At 43.9% G+C, this 21,461-nt stretch overlaps 1 protein-coding gene across 3 annotated transcripts in view; it reads left to right on the top strand.

The window, feature by feature from the left end:
• Positions 1-21,461, top strand: part of cap2 (cyclase associated actin cytoskeleton regulatory protein 2) — a 205,646-nt gene that overhangs the window by 124,924 nt on the left and 59,261 nt on the right. For all 3 annotated transcript variants that reach the window (XM_078241822.1, XM_078241829.1, XM_078241839.1), the window contains exon 5: positions 19,151-19,294. In XM_078241822.1, coding sequence (XP_078097948.1) covers positions 19,151-19,294 — 144 coding nt within the window. The remainder of the gene's footprint in view (positions 1-19,150; positions 19,295-21,461) is intronic.

The raw sequence follows: 21,461 nt of genomic DNA on the forward strand, positions 1-21,461 counted from the left end.
CCTACTTTATCTGAGTGAACTTAGTTTTTAATTCATCTACTGGTTGTGGAGGCCAGTGGCAGGACTAGCATTTATTGTCGTTTTTGGTGGTAGTGAGCTACCTTCTTAAACTGCTAAAATCCATATGGAGCCAGGTATTCCCACAGTGCTGTTAGGTAGAGAGTTTTGGGATTTTGACCCAGCAGTGATGAAAGAACAGTGATCTATTTCATTGGTGACTCACAGCCACCTATAAGAGTCAAGCCAGGAGTATGATGAAATGCCATTCACCTGGATGGGTACAGGTGCGACAATACTTCAGCTTAACACCATTCAGGACAAGCTCCTGACACTGGACTCAATATACAACCTTTGACCACCCTTTGCAATGTGAAATCGCCAAGATGCACTATAACAGATTATTAAGGCTACTTCAACAGCACCTCTTCCCCTTGTGGCATGCACAATCAAGAACCAAAGCAACATCACCTCCAGATTTCCCTATCATGGACACATGTTGTTTCTTCTTTATTGTGCCAGTATCCTGGAATTCCTTACTGATAGGAGTACTATCAGTATGAGGATTGGAATGTTTCAAGGAGCAGACCAGCCATTTCAGGGCAACCAGATATGTGCATAAGGGCAACCTTACCAGTATTGCTCAAATCCCAAGTAAAAACTAAAAAAAGTAATATTCTCCTTAGCCTTTAATATAATGAAGATATTGCTAAATTTTGACAGAGGATGTTAGAGCACTCTGCCTGTAGCTTGGTTTCGTAAAGTTCCATAGTACAGGAATACTTGCACAACTCCACAGTAGCAACCTGCGTTATCTTCTATAAATTGTATGTGATCTTTAGAGACGAGTCTCAAGGAAGAGACTTAATCCAAGGGTCTTCATGTAGATAATTAAATTGATGACGCTAGAAATTTTCTGTGGTTGTAGTTTTTGTCATAAAATGGGGGATTTTGAATAAAATCTACAAACCCCCTTTCCCAGTACTGATCATCCTTTAACCATTTTGTACTGTTAGCTGTATCTAAAAATTAACACCCTGAAAGAGTAAGTGGAACATAAACTCACTCTTAAGATACTGTTTGCATTGTTAGCAGTTGTCATGGTAACCAGCAGTTTACATGGGCTCCTTGTGCAGTAGCTAGCTGTTTTGTTTTACAGAAACAAAGGCTTGTGTCCTAATCTGCTGAGCAATTTATAAACCTTACAGTGAGATAGCACTACCTATGGCAAGACACAAACATTTGTTCAGGGTGATTTAAGATGTCTCCAGTAAGTACTGCAGATGCTCCAACCCATTGGAACAGTGCAGTTATTTCAGTTGCAGCAAGTCATTCTGAAAGCTCCAAATAGCATCATCAATCTCTGCTGTAGCCAGCTGCGAGCCTTAACCCTGTGACTTTCCCTCATCGTTAAATATGGGAGGCTGTTACCAGGCAAATTTGGGGCACAACAGAAAAACTGTCCTTTGACATCCAGCATTTTGTGCTGAGCACAAATTGTTCCCTTTCACATCAAATTCTTTTGACAATTTCTCCAACTGTAACTGGGATTTCAGCCCGAAAGTAGGACAAACATGTTGACAGTTGAGTATGTATCTGGGTTACATCAGAGCACAGTCAGAAGCTTGAGCTGTCGGTAGAGATACAGGATTGGTTTATTTTTATATTTACAAAGTGTTGCCTCTGTACAACCAGACTTTTAAAGCAAAAGGTTTTGCCAGCTGGAAGTGGGAGATATTCTAATTTTACTGAAGTGACAAAAATTATTTTATTATCAGTGAAGTCAGAACAAATCACTTTGAATTGATATGTTTGCTCACCATAGTCACCAGTATAATCTCTAGACCAGAGATTGGAAACTTGGGGCTCCCTAGGGGATGTGCGGAAGGTTTCAAGGCACCCACCAAAAATAACCAGAGAATGTGCAGAATGCAGGCCTTGCACAATCCACCTACGCCTCTCTCATGAATTTTAAAATCTGTCCATGTGCAACACAGACACTCCATTCAGCCAACAGTCAGTAACTGAGCTTCACTGTTTGTGTAGGGTGGAATCTTCTGCTCTCGCTTGTGGTGAGCTTGGAGACATGAAGGGCATGCAATTAGGTGGAGTGGTGGCACACCAGAACCCTGCCATTTCCAGAATTAAGTTCAGGGCAGGAAGTGGGGTGGATTTACAATGAAACACATTGTGCCATGGCATGGGGCTCCCAAACGGCTAGTGCACCTCAAAATGATGAGTGAACTCTCAAGCAGGGAATTGCTGTAAGTATGCAATGAAGGCTGGTATTGGATCTACTCGGCTTCACCAAAGAATATCACCATAAACACAGTTGCTGGATACGGGGTGTTAAAAGCCTTGAGTGTCACACAGCTCCCAGTGTGTAAAACAGATCTGAGTGTGTTACGTCTTCCTGGATTAGAATAATCAGCTCTTAATCTCTCCATTTCAATGAAAAACAATAACCCTTGCAAAAGCTCCTTTCAAAGCCCAGAACTAGAAACAGCAGGGGATTTTATCCTACAAAAACAAAACAGCTCACTTCCCCAACTCTAACTTCAATAAATAATAGAAGAACAATTTCTTTAAAAGAAAAATAACATCTCCGAGTAACAGTCTGAAAATAATGATACCCTCAAAATTCTCAGCAGGATTTTGTTTGAAACAAAGATCTGAATCTCAGAACTGAGCCTGTACTTCACTGAGCAAAGGATCTCTCTGTATAGCTCTCTCTGTATCCTCATCAACTGTCTGTGCAAGTCTGAGCACAGGGTGGTGAAGATGGATTGCTGCATTTTGCCTTTTGCATTGACAAGTTAGGCTGACTCATTCTCCCTTCTGACTCTGCACTTACTAGCTCCTTAACGCCACTTTGGATAGAAGAGGATTAGCTTTGCTGCCTAGCTCGGAGTAGCCCCAGCTTGGAGTGGTCCTGTGTCCCCACAGACATTGCCCCACTCCCACAACATAACTGTCCCCCTTATCCACGCCCCCCCCCCCCCCCTACCCAGACTGATTGCGAGCTCCTGGCCCCCCCCCCCCCCCCCCAACCGACCGCCTGCAGAGTGGCTGCGGTCCCCCCCACCACCACCAACTGGAGATCCATCTGGGCTCTTCCTCCCACTCCCCTCCCCCACCAGAGAGCAATCGGGTTGTCCCACCCCCAACACCACCACCAGAGAATGATCGGGCCTCCCACCCCCCAACCAGAGATCTGACCCGCCTCCCTCCCTCCCACCAGAGAGCAATCTGGCCTCCTTCCCCCCCCCCCCCCCCCCCCCCCCCCACACGCTAGAGAATTATCTGACCCCCCTCCTCCTTTCCCACCCCCCCCCCCCTCACCAAGAATAATCGGGCCTCCCTCCGCCCACCACCACCACCAGAGATACACCTGACCCGCCTCCCCCCCCCCCCCCCCCCCCCCCCCCTCACCAGAGAATGATCTGGTAAAGTTGGGCGGGCAGCCCATTAATTCAATTTAAACGCATGCAAATGCATTTAAATTGCCGTTGCGCCTGTTTCGGGTGCAGTTCGGATTGCGGCCATTTTCAGGCCTTGGTAAAGTGGGCATCTGTGCGGACATGGGCGCGGATCACGCTAATTGTCTCACACCCAACTTTACCAAGTTTTCCCGAAAACGGGCGCGACGCAATGGTAAAATTGGGCCCTCAGTGTTAAATTCGCGGGAAAACTGGAGTAAATGACGCTGGCTTTTTCAGTGGGAGTTCACACTAGAATCTCCCACACTCTGAACTGCAGAGGCCACCAGCGTGATTATCATTAGATTACAGGGGGCAGGGCATATTCCTACCCAGGTGGCTGACAGTTCAGGGCTTCTGCGCATGCGCAGTGGCCCTGAACTGTCATCCGCCCACTTTGCTGGGCAGCTTGGGACCCCTGCAGTGGTGCCCCCCCCCCCCCTCCCCCCCCGGCCCGATTGGGCCTCCCCCCCTCGTCCATTCGCAGGCCAGCCCCAAATCTCCCGCCCCACACCTGGGCTGACCACCCCACCTGCTCTGATCGTTTGCCTCCCTCCAGCCCCCATCAATCACAGTGGCAGTGGGGCCTCGCCCCCAGCAGGCCCCACCCCAATAGGCCCCGTCCTTTGGCACTGCCCCATGCCTGATGGGCAATGCCAAGGTGCTCCCTGGGCATGAGCACTTTTTCCCTTGGGCAGTGTCAAGGGGCACAGACTGGCATTGCCAGGGTGCCCATGCCCAGGGGGCACCCCCACCATCTGACCCCCCATGGGGGGCCCAGATTTCCCCCTCCCCCCTTCATTCCAGTGGGGCCATCCCGCTGGTTCCCCAAAAGTGGGGAACTAGTCTGAACCTTGCTGGAGTGAAATACTCCTGGCGGGGTGGGAGATGCTAGCGGGCACAGAGAATTTAGTCCCGGGCCTGATAATCACATTTAAATTACAATTAAAATTCAATTAAAATAACTTACCTGGTGTTTTCACCGGTTTCCAGCGTGAATCAGATGGTGGCAGATTAGCGCGGTGGGATGGGAGAATTGCCCCCATGGTGTTGGGGATGTACAGCTGAAACTGAGTGGATTTTGAAAGATGCAAGCAAGAGAGCCAGCCACTATAAAACATAGCAAGGAATAATTAAAATTTCAGTCTGCAACTTTGTAGAGGACATTGACTGCTGGGTGAGCAGTATGGCTTTAAGTATTCCAGAACCTGCTCCTACAGAGGTGAAGGGAGATTTGAAAATGAATTGGAAATCCCTCCAAGCTCAATTGTGGAACTATGAAATTGTCATAGAATTAAACAAGAAATCTGAACAATAAGAGTAGGAACTCTGTTATCAATGCTTGAGAAAGAGTGCTGCAAGCTGTATTACCCTCTAGATCTCACTGAAGTGCAGAAAAGCCGGTCTTGTAAAATTTTGGAGTCCTTAAAGACCCACTTTGAAACTTCTACGAATGTTATTTATGAATGCTAGGTGTTCATCACCAGAGCTGAGGAAGAAGGGGAGAGTATTGATCAGTATGTGACTGCACTGAAACATTTAGCTGAATCTTGAGAATTTGGGCAACTGAATTAGAGATAGGAACCTGATTAGAGATAGGATTGTTTTAGGAACAAGAGAGACCACCATGACAGTACATCTGCTGAGAGAAGAGCAGCTCTCAAGAAAGCTATTGACTTGCAGAAGCTCTTGAGGTGGTTAATCATCAGCTGATGAGCATTACTGGGAGAACAGGCGAGGCTTTGCACTTTGCTTAGAGGCAGGTTAGGTCTTCCAAGCACAAGACAATGGAGAAACGGAAGAACTATTTACAGAAGATCCAGCAAAAAGAGCAAGACCAAAATACTGGGTGTAAATATTGTAGCGGGCACCGCCCAAAAGAAGAGGAAGCATGTCCAGTGCGGGGAAAGCAGTGCTGAGTCACTTTCCATGAATGTGTTTTGGTGGAGAGAAGAAAAGCAAACCTATAAAGATGGTTGCCGCAAAGATGTTGAACAATGATTCTGCCAAATCACTCTACATCCTGTAAAACATGTTGGCACTGTCAAGTCTAAAAGAAAAATGTTTTGTGACTATTGGAATGATGACTACAGAAGGAAAGCATCAAATGAATATGAAATGTTGGATAGACACTGGTGTTACGTGGAACAACATGGGTCTCGCAGACCTGTGTGAAGTTGCTCAAATGGTGACCAGACAATGAAGTTGTGGAAGGTAAAATTGAGGTTGTATGATGGAATGATATTCACCCCAAACCGAGAACCCAATACAATGGGGAGAAAGAAGATCTGCAGTTCCAGATGTAGACACTAAGCAAAATCCCCTCAAACCAACTGAAACAACTTGAAATCTTGGACCGGTAATCCTTCATGTACCAGAAGAGATTTTCAGTGTTTCACATGGCAACAAACCTTTAACTACTAAAGAAATCTTGACAAATTACAAATATGTTTTCACAGTCTTGGGTGTCTGCCTAGTCAATATAATTTTGAAGTAGATATATTTAGTATGTGCATGGTCGCAGAGCCAAGCCTCATCTGTGGCTGGATAGAGTTCTTTAATCCTACCTTCGAGATTAATCACTGACACTCCTCAATAGTTTAAATCTTTGTTTGGACTACACCACAGCTGTATCCTGGATGAAGTAGATGAGAATGTGAGACCAACTCAGCATCTTCCAAGAAGAGCTGCCCTCAAGTCCAGCTTGAAAGACAAGAAGAGAAGCTTGAAAAGATGAGAGGGGAATAATTATGAAAGTGCCAACTCCTACCAACTGGATTAGCAGCATGGTGACAGTGAAGAAATCTGGAAAAACTGAGAATGTGCATAGATCCAAAAGACCTCAATAAAGCTTTGAAGAGATTTCAGTACCCCGTGCCAACCATTAAAGAAATCTTACCGCATTCTGACTACATTCTGGATGCGATTTGGGAAGTACAGATGGTTGCGCATACTATTTGGCATTTCTACTGCTCCAGGAGAGCATCAACGCAACAACATGAGAGTCGATGATTTTCCCTGACTGAAGACATCCAGTGGAGTATGATGGAAGAAACCATTGCAAACAAAGATCAGAATATAATGGGACTGCTAGAGAGAGCTTGCCAGATGAACCTGAAGCTGAACAAGAAAAAATTGCAACTGAAGATGACTGAATCAAGTGTATGTACTGACAGTGGAAGAACTTTGCCCTGATTCTGATGAGGTACGAGCTGTAGCAGAAATCCAGCAACCAACAGATGTGAAGTGGTTCAATTATTTATTGGATTTGTGAGCTACCTAGTAAAGTTCTTGCCCAAATTATGAGTATGAACCTCTACACAAGCTCATAGCAAAAGATGTTCAGTGGTATTGGGCACAGAATAAGAAGCATCTTTCACTTGCATCAAACAACCAGTGATGACAGCACCTGTGTTAAGGTACTATGATGTCAGTGACAAAGTCATTCCCCCATGTGATGCCGCGAAATAGGACTTGGAGCAACCCTTATGCAGCAAAGACAGCCAGTTGCATTTGTATCAAGAGCATTAACACAAACTGAACAACACTATGCAGAGATTGAGAAAGAGTGTTTAGGAACATTTTATTCGGTACTTGTTTAAGAAAGGATACACTGGCAGTGGAGGGTGCAGAAAAGATTCACTAGGTTGATTCCAGAGTTGAGAGGGTTGGCTTATGAGGAGAGACTGAGTAGACTGGGGCTATATTCATTGGAATTCAGAAGAATGAGGGGAGATCTTATAGAAACATGTAAGCTTATGAAGGGAATAGACAAGATAGAAGCAGGGAAGTTGTTTCCACTGGCAGATGAAACTAAACTAGGAGGCATGGCCTCAAAATAAGGGGAAGCAGATTTAGGACTGAGTTGAGGAGGAACTTCTTCACACAAAGGGTTGTGAATCCGTGGAATTCCCTGCCCAGTGAAGCAGTTGAGGCTACCTCATTGAATGTTTTTGAGGCAAGGATAGATAAATTTTTGAACAGTAAAGGAATTAAGGGTTATGGTAAGCGGGCGGGTAAATGGAGCTGAGTCCATGAAAAGATCAGCCATGATCTTATTGAATGGCGGAACAGGCTCGAGGGGCCAGATGGCCTACTCCTGCTCCTAGTTCTTATATTCTTATGTTTGGGAGGGAGAAAGTGATGGTAGAATCTGTCTACAAGCCACTTCAAAGCAATTTCTTAAACAACTTCTATCTGTTCCAAAGCATCTGCAAAGGATATTACTTCATTTGCCAAGGCATCATTCAAAAGTAAAGTGTGAGCAAGGGGAAAGGATATACATCGTCAACATGTTGTCAAGAGCCACACTCCTTTTGATGAAGAATGTTGTTGATGCTAGTACAGGGTGTGAAATCTTCAAGATTCAACAAGAAGCAACAGCACTTCATGCTCTGGAAATCACAACTGAGAAGAGACATTGAATCGTGCTCAGATCAAGCAAACTACGGAATGAGATGCAACTCTCCAAGTGCTATAGGAAGGAGTGATGCAAGGATGGCCTGAAAGCATCAAGGATACACCTATTGTTATAAGACAGTATTTGGGCACACAGATGAAGTGATTGTCCAAGATTTTATCTTGTGCAAAGGATCTTGAATCATTATCATGAAATAAATGAGAAAAGCAATGTTGAAACACATCCATGCAAGAAATTATGTCAAGTCTGAGAAGGGCAAGAGGAGTGCTTTACTGACCAAACTTGAGCAGTGAGATAAAGGACATTATCAGTTAGTTCAGTGCTTATAATGGACATAATGCTAAAAAGTCATTCACATCCCAGACACAGCATGGATAAAGCTTGGAGTAGATCTCTTATCTTCTCTTTGAAACAGACTATCGCACCACTGTCAACTACTATTCAGATCACTGGGAGTTAGAAAGATTGATGTCAATGATTACCAGTGAGATTGTAGAATACTAAAACGTACGCTTCAGTAGTTATGGCATTCCTGACATAGTGATGAGCAAGATGAGCAACAGTGGCCCTCAGTTCACGAGTGAAGGATTCAGGTGCTTCATGAATGATTGGAAAATCCAGCACTACATATCATCTCCATACTACCCCAGTCAAATGGAAAGGCTGAAGAAGCAGTGAAAATTCCCAAAGGGATCATCAAAAATTGAGTAGATCCAACGCAGATGTGTACAAGGCAATCTTAGAGTGGAGAAACATACCTACTAAAGACATTTAGTAGTCCGGTCAAGTGACTAATATCATGCCACATCCAAACTACTCTTCTAACAGTTTTTTAAAAACCTATCGAATCCAGAAGTGGTAACAGGAGTGAGTGATAAAAGCAAAGTGAAACAACAAGGAATGAAATTTCACTTTGGCAATTTGTCAAATCATTGCCAGAGAGTAGGTGAGCCAGTTAGTGCAAACATTTAATATACTCAACAACAGTCAGCCCACTTGGCAACTTGGAAGCTGTGTATAGAAGTTGTCATGTCGATTGCATATGATAAAAGTGAATGACCAGATATATCGTTGCAACCACAGACACATGGGTGCAATTGGAGAAGCTACTCTTCACAGCAGACAGCTGATGAGGAAGAGTTAATTTTGCCAACTGAACAAAGAACAAAATGACCAACAGCCCAGAGGTAAATTGTTCCCCAGTAAATGCGGTGGAGCAGCAGCAACACTTGCCAACGACATTCCTGGAGTGGCAGCATCATCCCAGGAACCAGCAGACGCAAGATGATCAACCAACAGCAAACCGCACATGTACCATTAGAAGACCTAAATGTTTGAAAGATTGAGTGTAATGCCTGTGTAGACAGACTAGAATGAACAGCTTTTTGTTCACGTACGATGACTTTCTTTATAGACCATGTAACGTACAACTGCAAATCATAGTGTATGCAGTGTGCTTTTTCTTTGTGAAAAGGGGGATGTTTGGAAAAATGTCTTTGTGCGTGCACTGCTGCCTTTTGTGTTACTGCAGCCTTTTGTGTTACTGCCGCTTGCCATTGTCATTTGACCTCTGAGGTCATTTTGAATAAAACAAAGGCTTTGGGAGAACCCATTTTTACACACCATATGGAATAGATTTAATGTTTCTTCTGAAAGGTGGCAAGTCTAAAAGTGTAATGTTCCTTCAGTAATGTACTGAATTGTCAGCCTAGATTTTGGGCGACAGTCTCTTGAGTGGGACCTCAACTATTGGAAGCAGCTCAGAGAAGATTTACTAGGCTGGTTTCGGGGATGAAGTTTCAGAATAAGAGGTCTGCCATTTAAGAGGGAGATGAAGAGGAATTTCTTCTCAAGAGTGTCAATTAGTTTTTGCAATTCTTTTCCACAGAGCGCAGTAGAGGCTGGCTCATTGAATATGTTCAAGACTGAGTTACACAGATTTTTGATCAATAAGCACGTTAAGGGTAATGGGGAGTTATGGCCACAATCAGTTCAGCTGTGATCTTATTGAATGGCAGAGCAACTCAATGGACCAAATAACCTACTTCTGCTGCTATTTCTTACGATCTTATGAACCCACAGCCTTGTGACTCAGGTGAGTACGCTACCAACTGTGTCACAGCTGACAACTTGCATGGAAATTGCCCAAATAATTATAGTTTGTAAAAATACTAGATTTTGGTTTAGAAAGGAAAACTTGAGACCTCATGATTGTGCCTCTCTTGGTACAGTTGGCACCCTATTTTTGCACCTGATGTTAGAACAGATTGTGCCATTTTTCACAATTTCAAAGGAAATGATGAATTAATTTATTGTCTAATGTGAGAACTTCTCTGGAGCCTTGCTCCTGAATACTCTATTGCTATATCTTGCTGTGAACGTCTCCAAGATGTTTGACAGGGTCTGATATCATGTACTTTTAAACAATTTTCCATCATATATGTCCTTGTATCAAAGCTATGCTAATGGCTATCTAGTTCCTTCTCAAAGTAATCCACCTGTGTTTGGTTAATAATTCATTCATTGACTCTTTTTCCATTAACTCAGGGTCCCAGTCCTGCCTCCAAATCAGTTTCTTCTTCACATAAAAAATCTTTCTCTTATCTTATTTTTCCATTCTTTAGCTGATCATTTTTACTTCCATCAATTTCCTTCGTATTATATATATTAACTTCACAACCTTCATTCCCATCTATTTGCGGTAGCTGAATCACTGATCTTGCTCTTTGAAACCATTAAACCTTTTTTTCAGTTCTCTAACAACACAAGCATGATTTTAATTCCAGGATGGTTTTGGGCAGTGGATGGAACAGTCACTTGGAAATATGCATGCTGCTACAGAAATGTGACCCTGGTTGTTTTAACTCCTTAAGCTTCATTAACATGCTGCCCAATTCTCTTCCTGACTGGAATCTCTCTGCTCCTTCTGGCCCCATAAAGAAAACAAAAAACTGAACTCTCTTTACCACTACGGTCTGAAACTCTTCCAACCTGGTTCAGTCTGCTGAGAATGTCACATCACTCAGTCTAGAGTTAAAATTGAGACTTAATGAATATAAAGGAAGATAGGTCAGGAAAAGAATGTTACTGGTGTCCTTGCTGTCTTTTCAGGAGAGCTTAAAATCACAAGCAGTGAGATCCTAGTAGTTTTCCAAATAGATAAGTAATCCAGTTGATTTCAGCTACCTACGTGCCCCCACAATTTCTTCATGTGACAAGTCTAAAGAAAAACTACCACCCCTTTAGTTCTATTCCATGCAAAAAATACCTCTGAAAAATATTATTTTCCTATTTTTATTGCCCGTCATCTATCTAGCCTTCTTAAAATTACATGACCTGGGGAGTTGCAACAATAATCTCGCAAGTACATGTCCCGATTTTTGAAAAGGCAGAAGGATTCACTCTAGTGAAATGAGGCTGGGTACAAATCAATGTTGGTTTACTCTACTGTTGTTAAAGTAGTGCTCAAACTGACATTTATAGTAAATCTTGCCTTATTTTGGCTTAATTACGTAAACCTCCTTGTAGAAAATAACAAAACATGGCTCACTCTTCTGTTTAATGGGCTAAATATACTGACCCACGTATCTTCCTTATTTCTCCTGCAGCATTCTTAGATGTTGTGGAACTGACTTCTGACTGTGTGTCCTACCCTTTGTTCTGGGCTGGTCAGAAAGCCAGAGCTTGACACCTGGCCACCACTCGTGCCCATCAAGGCACTGAGTGATCAGCAAGTGAGATCCATCAACAGGAAGGGCTTCCACTTCCTCAATGTCCAACTGGTCTGTGATGATAATGAACATTTCCCCCATATGTGCAGTCATTTTCCTGGCAGCTACCATGATTCCTTCATCCTCTGCAAGTCCAGGCTATCTCAGATTTTCAGTCCAAGTCCTCAAAGTTCCTGGATTTTTCCTAGGTGGCAATGGATATCCTTTGGAGACATGGCTGTTGACCCCTCTACAGGAGCCCCAGGCAGAGACCCAGCGGGGATACAGTCAGTGCCAGATGCTCAGTAGAAGAACCATGGAGGAGTCAGTTGGGCATCTGACAATGTACTTCCTGCACCTGTCGGGTAGTGCCGTTCGACACACTTTTGCAAGGGTTTTGGTCATTGTGATGGTCGGTTGCATTCTCTGTAACATGGCCATCCAGAGAGGTGTGGACCTTGAGGACAACTGAGGACCAGGAATGAGACATCTCGTCAGGAGAACAGCAGGAAAAGGAAGTGTGAGAGAGAGAGAAGAGAAGCTGGAGGCAGAGCGAGATGACGCTGAATGAAGAGGTGTCCCAGCAGCGCAATGGGATAGATGAGCATAGCTCGAGGCATGAAGGGCTTGTGAGGATGCCAGGAATGTTAGGCATCCCTGATCCAGGTATATTTCAACTTAGCCCATCTGACCCAGGCTGAGGGGCATGCATAGAAGGGAGTTGAGATACCTGTGCTCGCGCGTGCATGGAAGAAGCTGCCTGGAATACCTAATCACTTACCGTCAATGAAGTAAGCCTTGCTTCAACGTAAAGATTCCTATTTTCTCTCTCACCACCTCACACCACTTTCCCTGTCACGGAAGCAATAAAAGGAGTCATGGATGTCTAGTTTAAACTGTCATAATTTATACCGTCCAAAAAGAAGGCAACTATAGACAGAGGGCAACTATAGTCCTCCTTGCAACACAGTGGTCTCCTTCCGCCATCCTCCAGTAAAGGATGCCCCCACCCTTCCGTCATGATCTCTAAACCCCTTGACAATTTGAACTTTAATAATGTTTCCCACTGGAGGCAGGTTTCTGACCTGAAAATAAACCTGGCTCCTGTTTTCTGCTTCTGTGGCGAAAGTTCAGCTCTTTAACTCTGTTTTTCACTCCACAGATAACTGCCTGAACTGCTCAACATTTCCAGCATTTTCTATTTTTATTTCAGGTTTCTAGCACCCGAAGTATTTTGTTTTTGTGTTAATAGCCATGTGATACCAAGTTCAGGGTTTTAAAAACTGTGGATTGTTGGAGGAAGTGAAGTTGTGGGAGATGAGTGTGATATATTTTTGTACAAGAACTGGATTAGGAGATACTGTAATGAGTTTTCAGTTTTACAGGGAGGATGGCACTTTTGGTGCATAGAAATCACACTGAAAAAATGTACTTTCTATTAATACATCAGCTTTCACGTTCTCACCATGTGACAAAAGTTAATCACAGCTGACAACTAGGTGGATAGCCACTGTCTTGTAAAACCTGACAACCATTGAGGTCCCATGCACACGGTGAGATTGTCAGTTAATTTGTTTTGGTCATGATAATTGAGGATAATTGTTGGTCTGGACATTGGAGTAGTCTTATGCTTCAAATGGTGCCATGTGATCTTTTAAATAAGCCTGAACAGGCAGATGGGACTAAGCACTGTGCCTATGTTCTGTGCCATGGCGTAGCAGGATGCACATCAATCTCCAGCCTCCGCTCTTTAACACATTCGAAATAATTTTCAATCTATGCCACTTGGTTGCCTGCCTATTAAAGAACTTTCCTCAATTTTCAGTGATTTACAGGGACCCCACTATAATACAGTACACTACAGTGAAGTACTCAGTATAAATGAAGATCGTCTTGGACACCAAAGTTACATTGAAAGGTGACTAACTGCACCTTTTTTCTCATTAAAAGGTAGAATCTGTTCACTAAATATCAAGATGAATTTTAAATCTATGAATTGGATTATATTTATAGCTGAATTGTGGAAGGTGGGTAATTTATAGTTGGAGGAATTTAAGAAAAATCTATGCACTTGACAGTTTGTTTAATGGCACTGGAGATACATTTTCTTAAGGATATGAAGGAAAAACTGCAGTTGCTAAACTATTAACTGTTAAATGTCTGCCATCTTGTTTAAGTTGTGGCAATTAAGTTTTTTTATTGATTAATTCCTACACGATATACCTCGTGTTTCTCTTTTATAAAGGTTGTAGCCCTATGTGATAATGAGACTGCTGGGAACTTGATTATTGGAAGCATTCCACAAAGCATTTCCCACCAATTTCTGTTACATGCACTGCAGGTCAGGAATAGAGGAAGAATAACACTTACAGTAATGGGAAATGCTTCAACTGAAACATATGAACATACAAAATAGGAGCAGAAGTAGGCCATTTGGCCCTTGAGCCTGCTCCACCATTCAATAAGGTAATGGCTGATTTGTTTTTGTTTTGAATTCTACATTCCCATCTACCCCTGATAACCTTTGATTCCCTTGCCTAACAAGAATTTATCTACCTCCACCTTAAAAATAATCAGTGACCTTGCTTCAGAGAATTCCAACAACTCTCTGAGAGAATTTATTTTTTTTCTCATCTTTGTCCTAAAAGAGCAACCCTAATTTTAAAAGCCTGCTAGTTCTGGACTCGCTCACAAGAGGAAACATCCTTTCCATGTCCAACTTCTCAAGACCATTCAGGATCTTGTATACTCCCATCAAGTCACCCCTCACTCTAGTAAACTTCAGTGAAAACAAACTCAACCTGTTCAGCCAATCCTCACAAGACAACCTCCTCATTCCAGGTTCTAAAGAAATTCATTTTGTGACAGCTACCTTATTTGCATTTTTAAAAAAGATGTTGTACTCCTTATACCCCTTTTGAACATTCTAAAAGAGCAGGATTAGGTTTATAAAGCAATTAATGGGCCCTTAAAACAAAATACTGCAGATGCTGGAAATCCAAAATAAAAACAGAAAATGCTGGATAAACTCAGCAGGTCTGGCAGCATCGGTGGAAAGAGAAACAGAGTTAACCATCTCCCACATCTCAGCCCTCGTCCCTTCCCCTCCCTCCCAGAAACATGACAGGGGGTCTCTCGTCTTCACCCACCAGCCCCCACATTCAAAGGATCATCCTCTGTCATTTCCACCAACTCCAGCATGATGCCATCAAAACATAGGAAATGGGAGCAGGAGTAGGCCCCCCCCCCCCCAAACCACTTGACCCCTTTAGCCCCGGGAGTTATATCTAACTCTTTGTTGAAAATGCACATGTTTTGGCCTTCCACAGGCTTACCACACTCTGGGTGAAGAAATTTCTCCTCATCTCAGTCTTAAATGATTTATCTCATATTCTTAAACTGTGAACCCTGGTTTTGAACTCCCCTGCCACTGGGAACATCCAACACCCTGGTCTACTCTTCCATTACACCATCCTTCATCCCACCTTTCCGTGAAAGTACCAAAGGTATAACAACTGCCCTTTACCCCCTCCCTACTCACTGTCCAAGGGCCCAAACACACCTTTCATGTGAAGCAGCATTTCACTTGCACCTCCTTCAATTTGGTCTGCTGTATTCGCTGTTCCCAATGTGGTCTCCTCTACACTGGGGAGACTACACGCTGACCGGGTGACAGCTTTATGGAACACCTTTGTTCCATCCACAAGCATGACCCCAACTTTCTATTGCTTGCCATTTTAACTCAGTATCTTGCTCTTATGCCCACATGTCTGCCCTCAGCCTGCTGTAATGCTCCAGTGATGCCCAATGGAAACTGGAAGAACAAAACCTCATCTTTCAATTAGGCACATTACAAACTTCTGGATTCAACCTTGAGTTCAACAACTTTAGATTGCAAACTTTTCCATCCGCCTTGAGCTCCCTTTTTATTGATTTTTGGTTCCCTTAGCTTGCCCCAACACAACCCCCCCTTCCCCACAGGGTCATATGTCACTTGTTCTTCAGTTTTGCTTTCACTGAGCGCTGACATTTTTTTCCTATTAACACATCCTGCTATCTTGCTTTTATGCTATTATTAGCACTTCTTCAGTCCTTAATGGCACCATCAACACTTCCTTATTTTATGCCCATGACATATTTATCAATCTCTCCTTAACTCTGATTTATCCCTGACCTTCCATTCTGCCCCACCTCCTCTCCAACTACACAATTCATTATATTTCTATTCCCTTCAGTTTTGGAAAAGGATCATATGGACTAGAAATGTTGGAGGCAATTTTGCGACCTCACCCCACCTGGTGTAGGTCACGTCGATCCCGGAAAATAGCGTGTGGGCCTAAAAATTGGTTTCGCGCCCGCAATCAAACGGTTTGCAAATGTCCCAGACCCTTTCTAATAGCGCAAACCGGACCGCACCCAGAAAGGGCTCAAGGCCAATTAGCATATTTAAAGTAGCATTTAAATATGGATAGCCCATCCAATGCTGAATTCTCCCAGCTCCTGAGACCTTCTGACATTTGGGCGTGGCATGAGACTAGCATGAATCACTACTGGTCTCCACTAGCAGAGACCAAGCATGATGGCCATGCTGGGGAGCGTGGAGGGCTTTAAAGTCCCCGGGTGGTCGGGGACATGGCTGGGCAGTGCCCACCTGGTGGTGTCCACCTGGCACCCTGGAATTGCCATCCTGGCAGTACCAGTTGGGCACTGCCGATGTGTGGGGCAGTGTCAAGGGGGTGGGGCCTGGTGGTCGTGCAGGGGTGGATCTTGAAGGGAGGATCATGAAGGGATGGGCATGAAGGTAGGGTATGTCGAGGGTCATTCGGAGGGCCCCAATACCCCAGTGATCCTTGTCAGGGAGAGGGTGGGGAAACATGCTGTTATTAAGGGGAGGGAAGGAGGAGGTCCCTGGTGCACTGTGAGATCAGATCGCCTTTGCAAAACAGTGTCTGATTGCTTTGCAGCTAGACTCACTTGCATGTTTAGACCCTGTTCCCCCTCCTTCCCTCTCAGAAATGGCATGCAACTCACCAGTCCAAAAAAATGAGCGTGGGACGAATTCAGTCCAGCACGCGGGTCACTCAGTTTCTCTCATTGTTATGACACTTTGTCCTTTTTTGGAAAATCGTAGCCGTTAACTTGAACCCACACTCTCTGTCTGCGGGAATGGCGGCGCATGCTCAAAATCGTGAGGGAATGATCCGCGCCAATGTGTTTCCGAGTTCCGATCTTCCCGGCCCGTTGCCAGTGGAGTAGCCTGAAACATACCACCGAACCGCAGAATGCGCACTTAGCATGTCATTAGCAAGCACTCTTGCCGGGACTTACCCTCTCATTCGGATATCAGGTCGACACTATTTACAACAGGTCTACAGAAGGGTGAACCTGGTGCCTTTGCCACCGAGGGGGGCTTCAGAGGTGAGCACTCAGGGACCTCTGCAGCTTGTACTGCTAAGGGGGCACTGGAGAAGGCTCTGAGACACAGATAGGTTCAATTCAGGGGTTGGGGTCCCAGAATCACCATTTCAGGAGAGGGGTTGTGTGTAGGTCCCTTGCTTTGAAGGGGTTGTGAAGGCTGCCATGCAGGCAGCGCTTCCCATCTCCTCCTTTCTGAGTTTGTACCGTATCGCAGCTGAGGGAGTGCCCTTCCTTAGTGGGGGCTGGCATGAGGGTGGGAGGAACATAGTACTACTAAACTCGCACTCCACAGGGATGCGGCACTGGGTAAGTGTGGTGGTTCTCCCAAGCTTTATGGTGTGAACAGACAGGGCGGAGGCTAACCAAGTGAAATTTATTGACAAATATTCAGAACAAAATGGTGACCTTACTGCAATAGTGCCTATATTCACCCGTGCCCCCTAAGTGCCTAAGGTTTCTTAATATTCCTCATTCTCCCACTACATCTAGGTGTCTTCCCAGGATCCACAGCTGAAGTTGAGGAGGCCTGCTGACTTCCAAGCCCTTCTGCCTGAGATGATTTTGGCAGGCGTCCCCAGGGGGCCGGGACATTGAGGCTCCAGGCCGGCAGTCAAAGCCCTGCACCATGGTGCTGACATCTCCTGCCATGTAGTGCATGTCCTACCAAGGTCTCCACTGTAGAAGCCACCCAATGTTGAAATATTAAAGATTTTTTTAAATCTTGCGCTTATAGAGAGTTTTTCATCTTCTCGGGGCGTCTGGAATATGTTACAGCCAAGGAACTATTTTTACAGTGCAGCTACTATAAGGTAGGCAAAAGTAGTGGCCAGTTTGTGTACAGTTAAGTACCACCAAGATCAGTGGAAAGAATGACCATTTAATCTGTCTTGGTGGTATTGATTAATGAACGTCGGCCAAGACCCAGTGAGAATTGCTGCTCTTTAGAGAAAGTACAACAGGATCTCTTTCCAGGACAGGCAGACAGAGATTGTCATTAGTTATATGAGGGGACCTGATTATTGGCTTGCTTCTATATGTGTATGGGGATGAAGAAGGAGTTTTCAGTTTGCATGTACGCCTGCAATTTATCTCCTGCACTCCATTATTCTCTCCGCTCATCTCGTAAGTGTGAGTCAAAACAATTATACAGAACTTAGTGACTAAATAAATAATACAAATTTGACAGCTGCATTCATTTATCATGCAAACACTTCGAAGCGTAATACCATCAATATTTTGCAGAAAATGTTAAGTATTTGTTACCCTATCCTGTGTGTCAGGCCCAGGTCAGTGCCAAGGGTTGCCTGTCCAACCTTCCGTTAGCTGTTTGTATTTAACTGTATCATGTTTTAGAGCCAACAAGTTCATTACTTTAATGGCAGTGTATTGCCTTCTGGTGGTGAAAGGTCAAATGTGACATTAAATTGAGATGTTTGAAGTACTTTTGGCCATCAATAAGATGTTACTAAACTGATTAAAACATATTTCCATCTCAGTGTTTAGAACTAAAAAAAAAATTCAGTATTGATTTGTTATATTTCTCACAAGAAATTGCTTGGCTTTTCTATTGATTGCTGCTTATACATTCAGAACTTCTCGAACAGTAAACATTTGGAATATGTCCTAAGTGAAAATAACTAAATCTTAAAAATCCCAGATTTATTGCAGAGCTTTTTCTTGATATATTGTTTTATAAAGGACCATCCATTTTCTTTCAATTTAAAGTTGCTTCATTTGAATTGCTTGTTAATTTTAGCTTAATGAATGTTTATGCTCTTTAAATTACGTTTTTACATTTGCAATAGGTCATGATTTGAATTAGTTCCCTGCAAAAACAAAACAAGCTTTGGAATTTACAGATGTAGACTAATATTTTTTGAGCCTTCCCAGCCCCATTCAACCCAGCTTATATGAGAGAAGTAGTCATTTTAACGGTTGCATTTTTTAGGTTCCATTCTCCAAAATGGCCAAAATCTAAACTGCCAAAATGTTAACAGTTGGCATTGAATATGTGCATACAAGGATTTGTAAGACACAGGTACTCTAAACTGCAGGTCTGAGGCATGTTATATCAGCCCCATTGTATCTTACAATTTATTAACCTTTTATGTTGTTTGCTATTCCAGAATGAGATGAATGCACTTCTCAAACCCATATCTGACAGAATTCAGGAGATCCAGGACTTTCGAGAGAAGAACCGTGGCAGCAAGTTGTTTAACCACCTGTCAGCTGTTAGCGAGAGCATTGCAGCACTGGGGTGGGTTGCAGTGGTAAGTGGAAAGATTTACCATTGAATTAATACAGTAGTTTGATTGGGATGTTCAGAGGCTCCAAGCTCCAGCATGGTAGATAGTAGCTATCTCCCTCTCGAGTACGTCAGTGCCTGGTCTGCCTGATCAGCCTGTGTTCAGTTATGCATGTGTTTTTTTTTTAATGCTTTTAGTCAATTTAAGAAACCCTATGAGTGCTTTAAAATAGAGAACCAAATCTCAGTAACTTTCCACACTACAGAAGCAAATCTCAAGTTGTCCACAACCCTGAGATCAGATTGTAGACTTAAGGCTAATGTATGGATTCTGTTTATATTGCAAATATTATCCAAAATGAAGTTCTGGGCATTGAAGAAAGGAGTAGACCATTCAGCTCCTCAAGGTGTTTCATCATTCAGTTAGATTTATATTTCAACTCCATTTTCCCACTTGCTTCCATATCCTTTAATAACATATATCTATCAATTTCAGCTTTGAAATTTTACCCAGCCTCTGAGGGAAGAGAGTCGCAGATTTCCACTACTGCAGCCACGTGTTCCAGCTTTGCAAACTGATCCTTAGGCGTAGTCAGTTTGTTTTTATTTTCACTCGGAATTCCTACATGCAGTTTTGTCCTGTTTTTAAATAAATTTATAGAATACCTACAGTGCTGAAGGAGTCCATTCAAGTCTGCACCAACTCTTCCGACAGGACAGCTTACCCAGGCCATATCCCTGTAACCCTACGCATTCACCTCGCTCATCCCCCTAATCATCTTTGAACTGTAGGAGGAAACTGGAAACCCCACCCAGACATGGAGAGAATGTGCAAACTCCACACAGATAGTCACCCGTGGCTGGAATTGAACCTGGGTCCCTGGTGCTGTGAGGCAGCAGTGCTAACCACTGTGCCACAATGTCATTTCAATATTGTGGAGCTGGATTTCTGGAATGGTTTTTTTTTACTATAATTGCCTCACTGGTGGACAAATCCTAAATCAGAACAAGACCTGTTGGCGTGAACAACTTGAAAATTAATGGAAATTCAGGGCCACTGAGGCTCCCATGGTGCATACTTATACAGCCCCTGAAAGCACAAAATTTGGCTCCAGTATTGTATGTGACAATTTGTTTTTGCTTTTATTCATGAAGGGTGTCAGAGCTACTAAACAGAACTGTGTTTTGGTCACATACTTTAAGTGCTTAAATTTTGGGCCAGTCCAGAATGTGTGGTAATCAGTGGCTCAACAGCAACCACCCTGAACCTGCCCTTCAACCCCAAGCTCAGATGAATCTTATTCCCAACCAGAAGATGGCCATTTCACCAAGGTGAAATTTTCCCATTTCCTATAGCACACACTTTGTGGCTTATTGGCCAACTTTCTCACTAGTGCTGAGTTCAAGACAGTTTGTGCTGTAGGAACTGCTCGGAAGGATAACGTTTTAGGGTCCCCCGGCAACAGGTTTTCTCGTGGGGTGGGGCCCATAAAATTCTGTGGGTATCCCTCTCATTGCCTGCCTGCTCCTGACTTGGCAGTGATTTTATGGGGGAACTAAGCAAGGCATAATGTGGCCCAACAGCCTTGGTGCCAGTTGAAACCCTTAAGCATCCATTTGAAGGCCATTTCCTGCCCAACAGCAATTGGGGCACCTCCATCTTTCCTGATTGGGCCCTCCACCAAAGGGCTGCCCTGGCAATCCCTCGCCCCAGGTGTCCCCTCAGTCCCTGGCTCTTTGAAACAGGCCCCACAACCCTCAAAAGTCCCCCTGAGCCTTCCTCACCTGACCTTGTGGAGTGACATCCAGACATTCCTGGCACTTTGTTTTGTGGGACTCTGTGTAGTCTCAGCAGTGGCCGCCACTCCCAGTCAGCTTGGCTGGCAGATCGTCAAGATGAGACTTGCTCTCCGGATGGGGCGGAATACTCACCCTGTGCTACTTAATGTCTCTTGAGTGTTAAGTGGCTGCAGGGCAGCTGTCAGGAGTGGGGGTGCATTCTCTGCTGACTTTTCTTTGTGGCAGGGGAGGAAACATTGCTATCCAAAACATTCTGCCCAAGATTTCTAAAACACACTGTGAAGGATCCTTAGAGCCACCAGACAGAGGAGATTATCCTCCTGTCACTCTGGATTGAAATTGAGTCCATATTTCAGAGGTGGAAGGCCAGAGTCCACTCTTTGTAGCATTGT

The sequence above is a fragment of the Mustelus asterias genome, chromosome 2, assembly GCF_964213995.1.
Source record: "Mustelus asterias chromosome 2, sMusAst1.hap1.1, whole genome shotgun sequence".
NCBI classification, from domain to species: domain Eukaryota; kingdom Metazoa; phylum Chordata; class Chondrichthyes; order Carcharhiniformes; family Triakidae; genus Mustelus; species Mustelus asterias.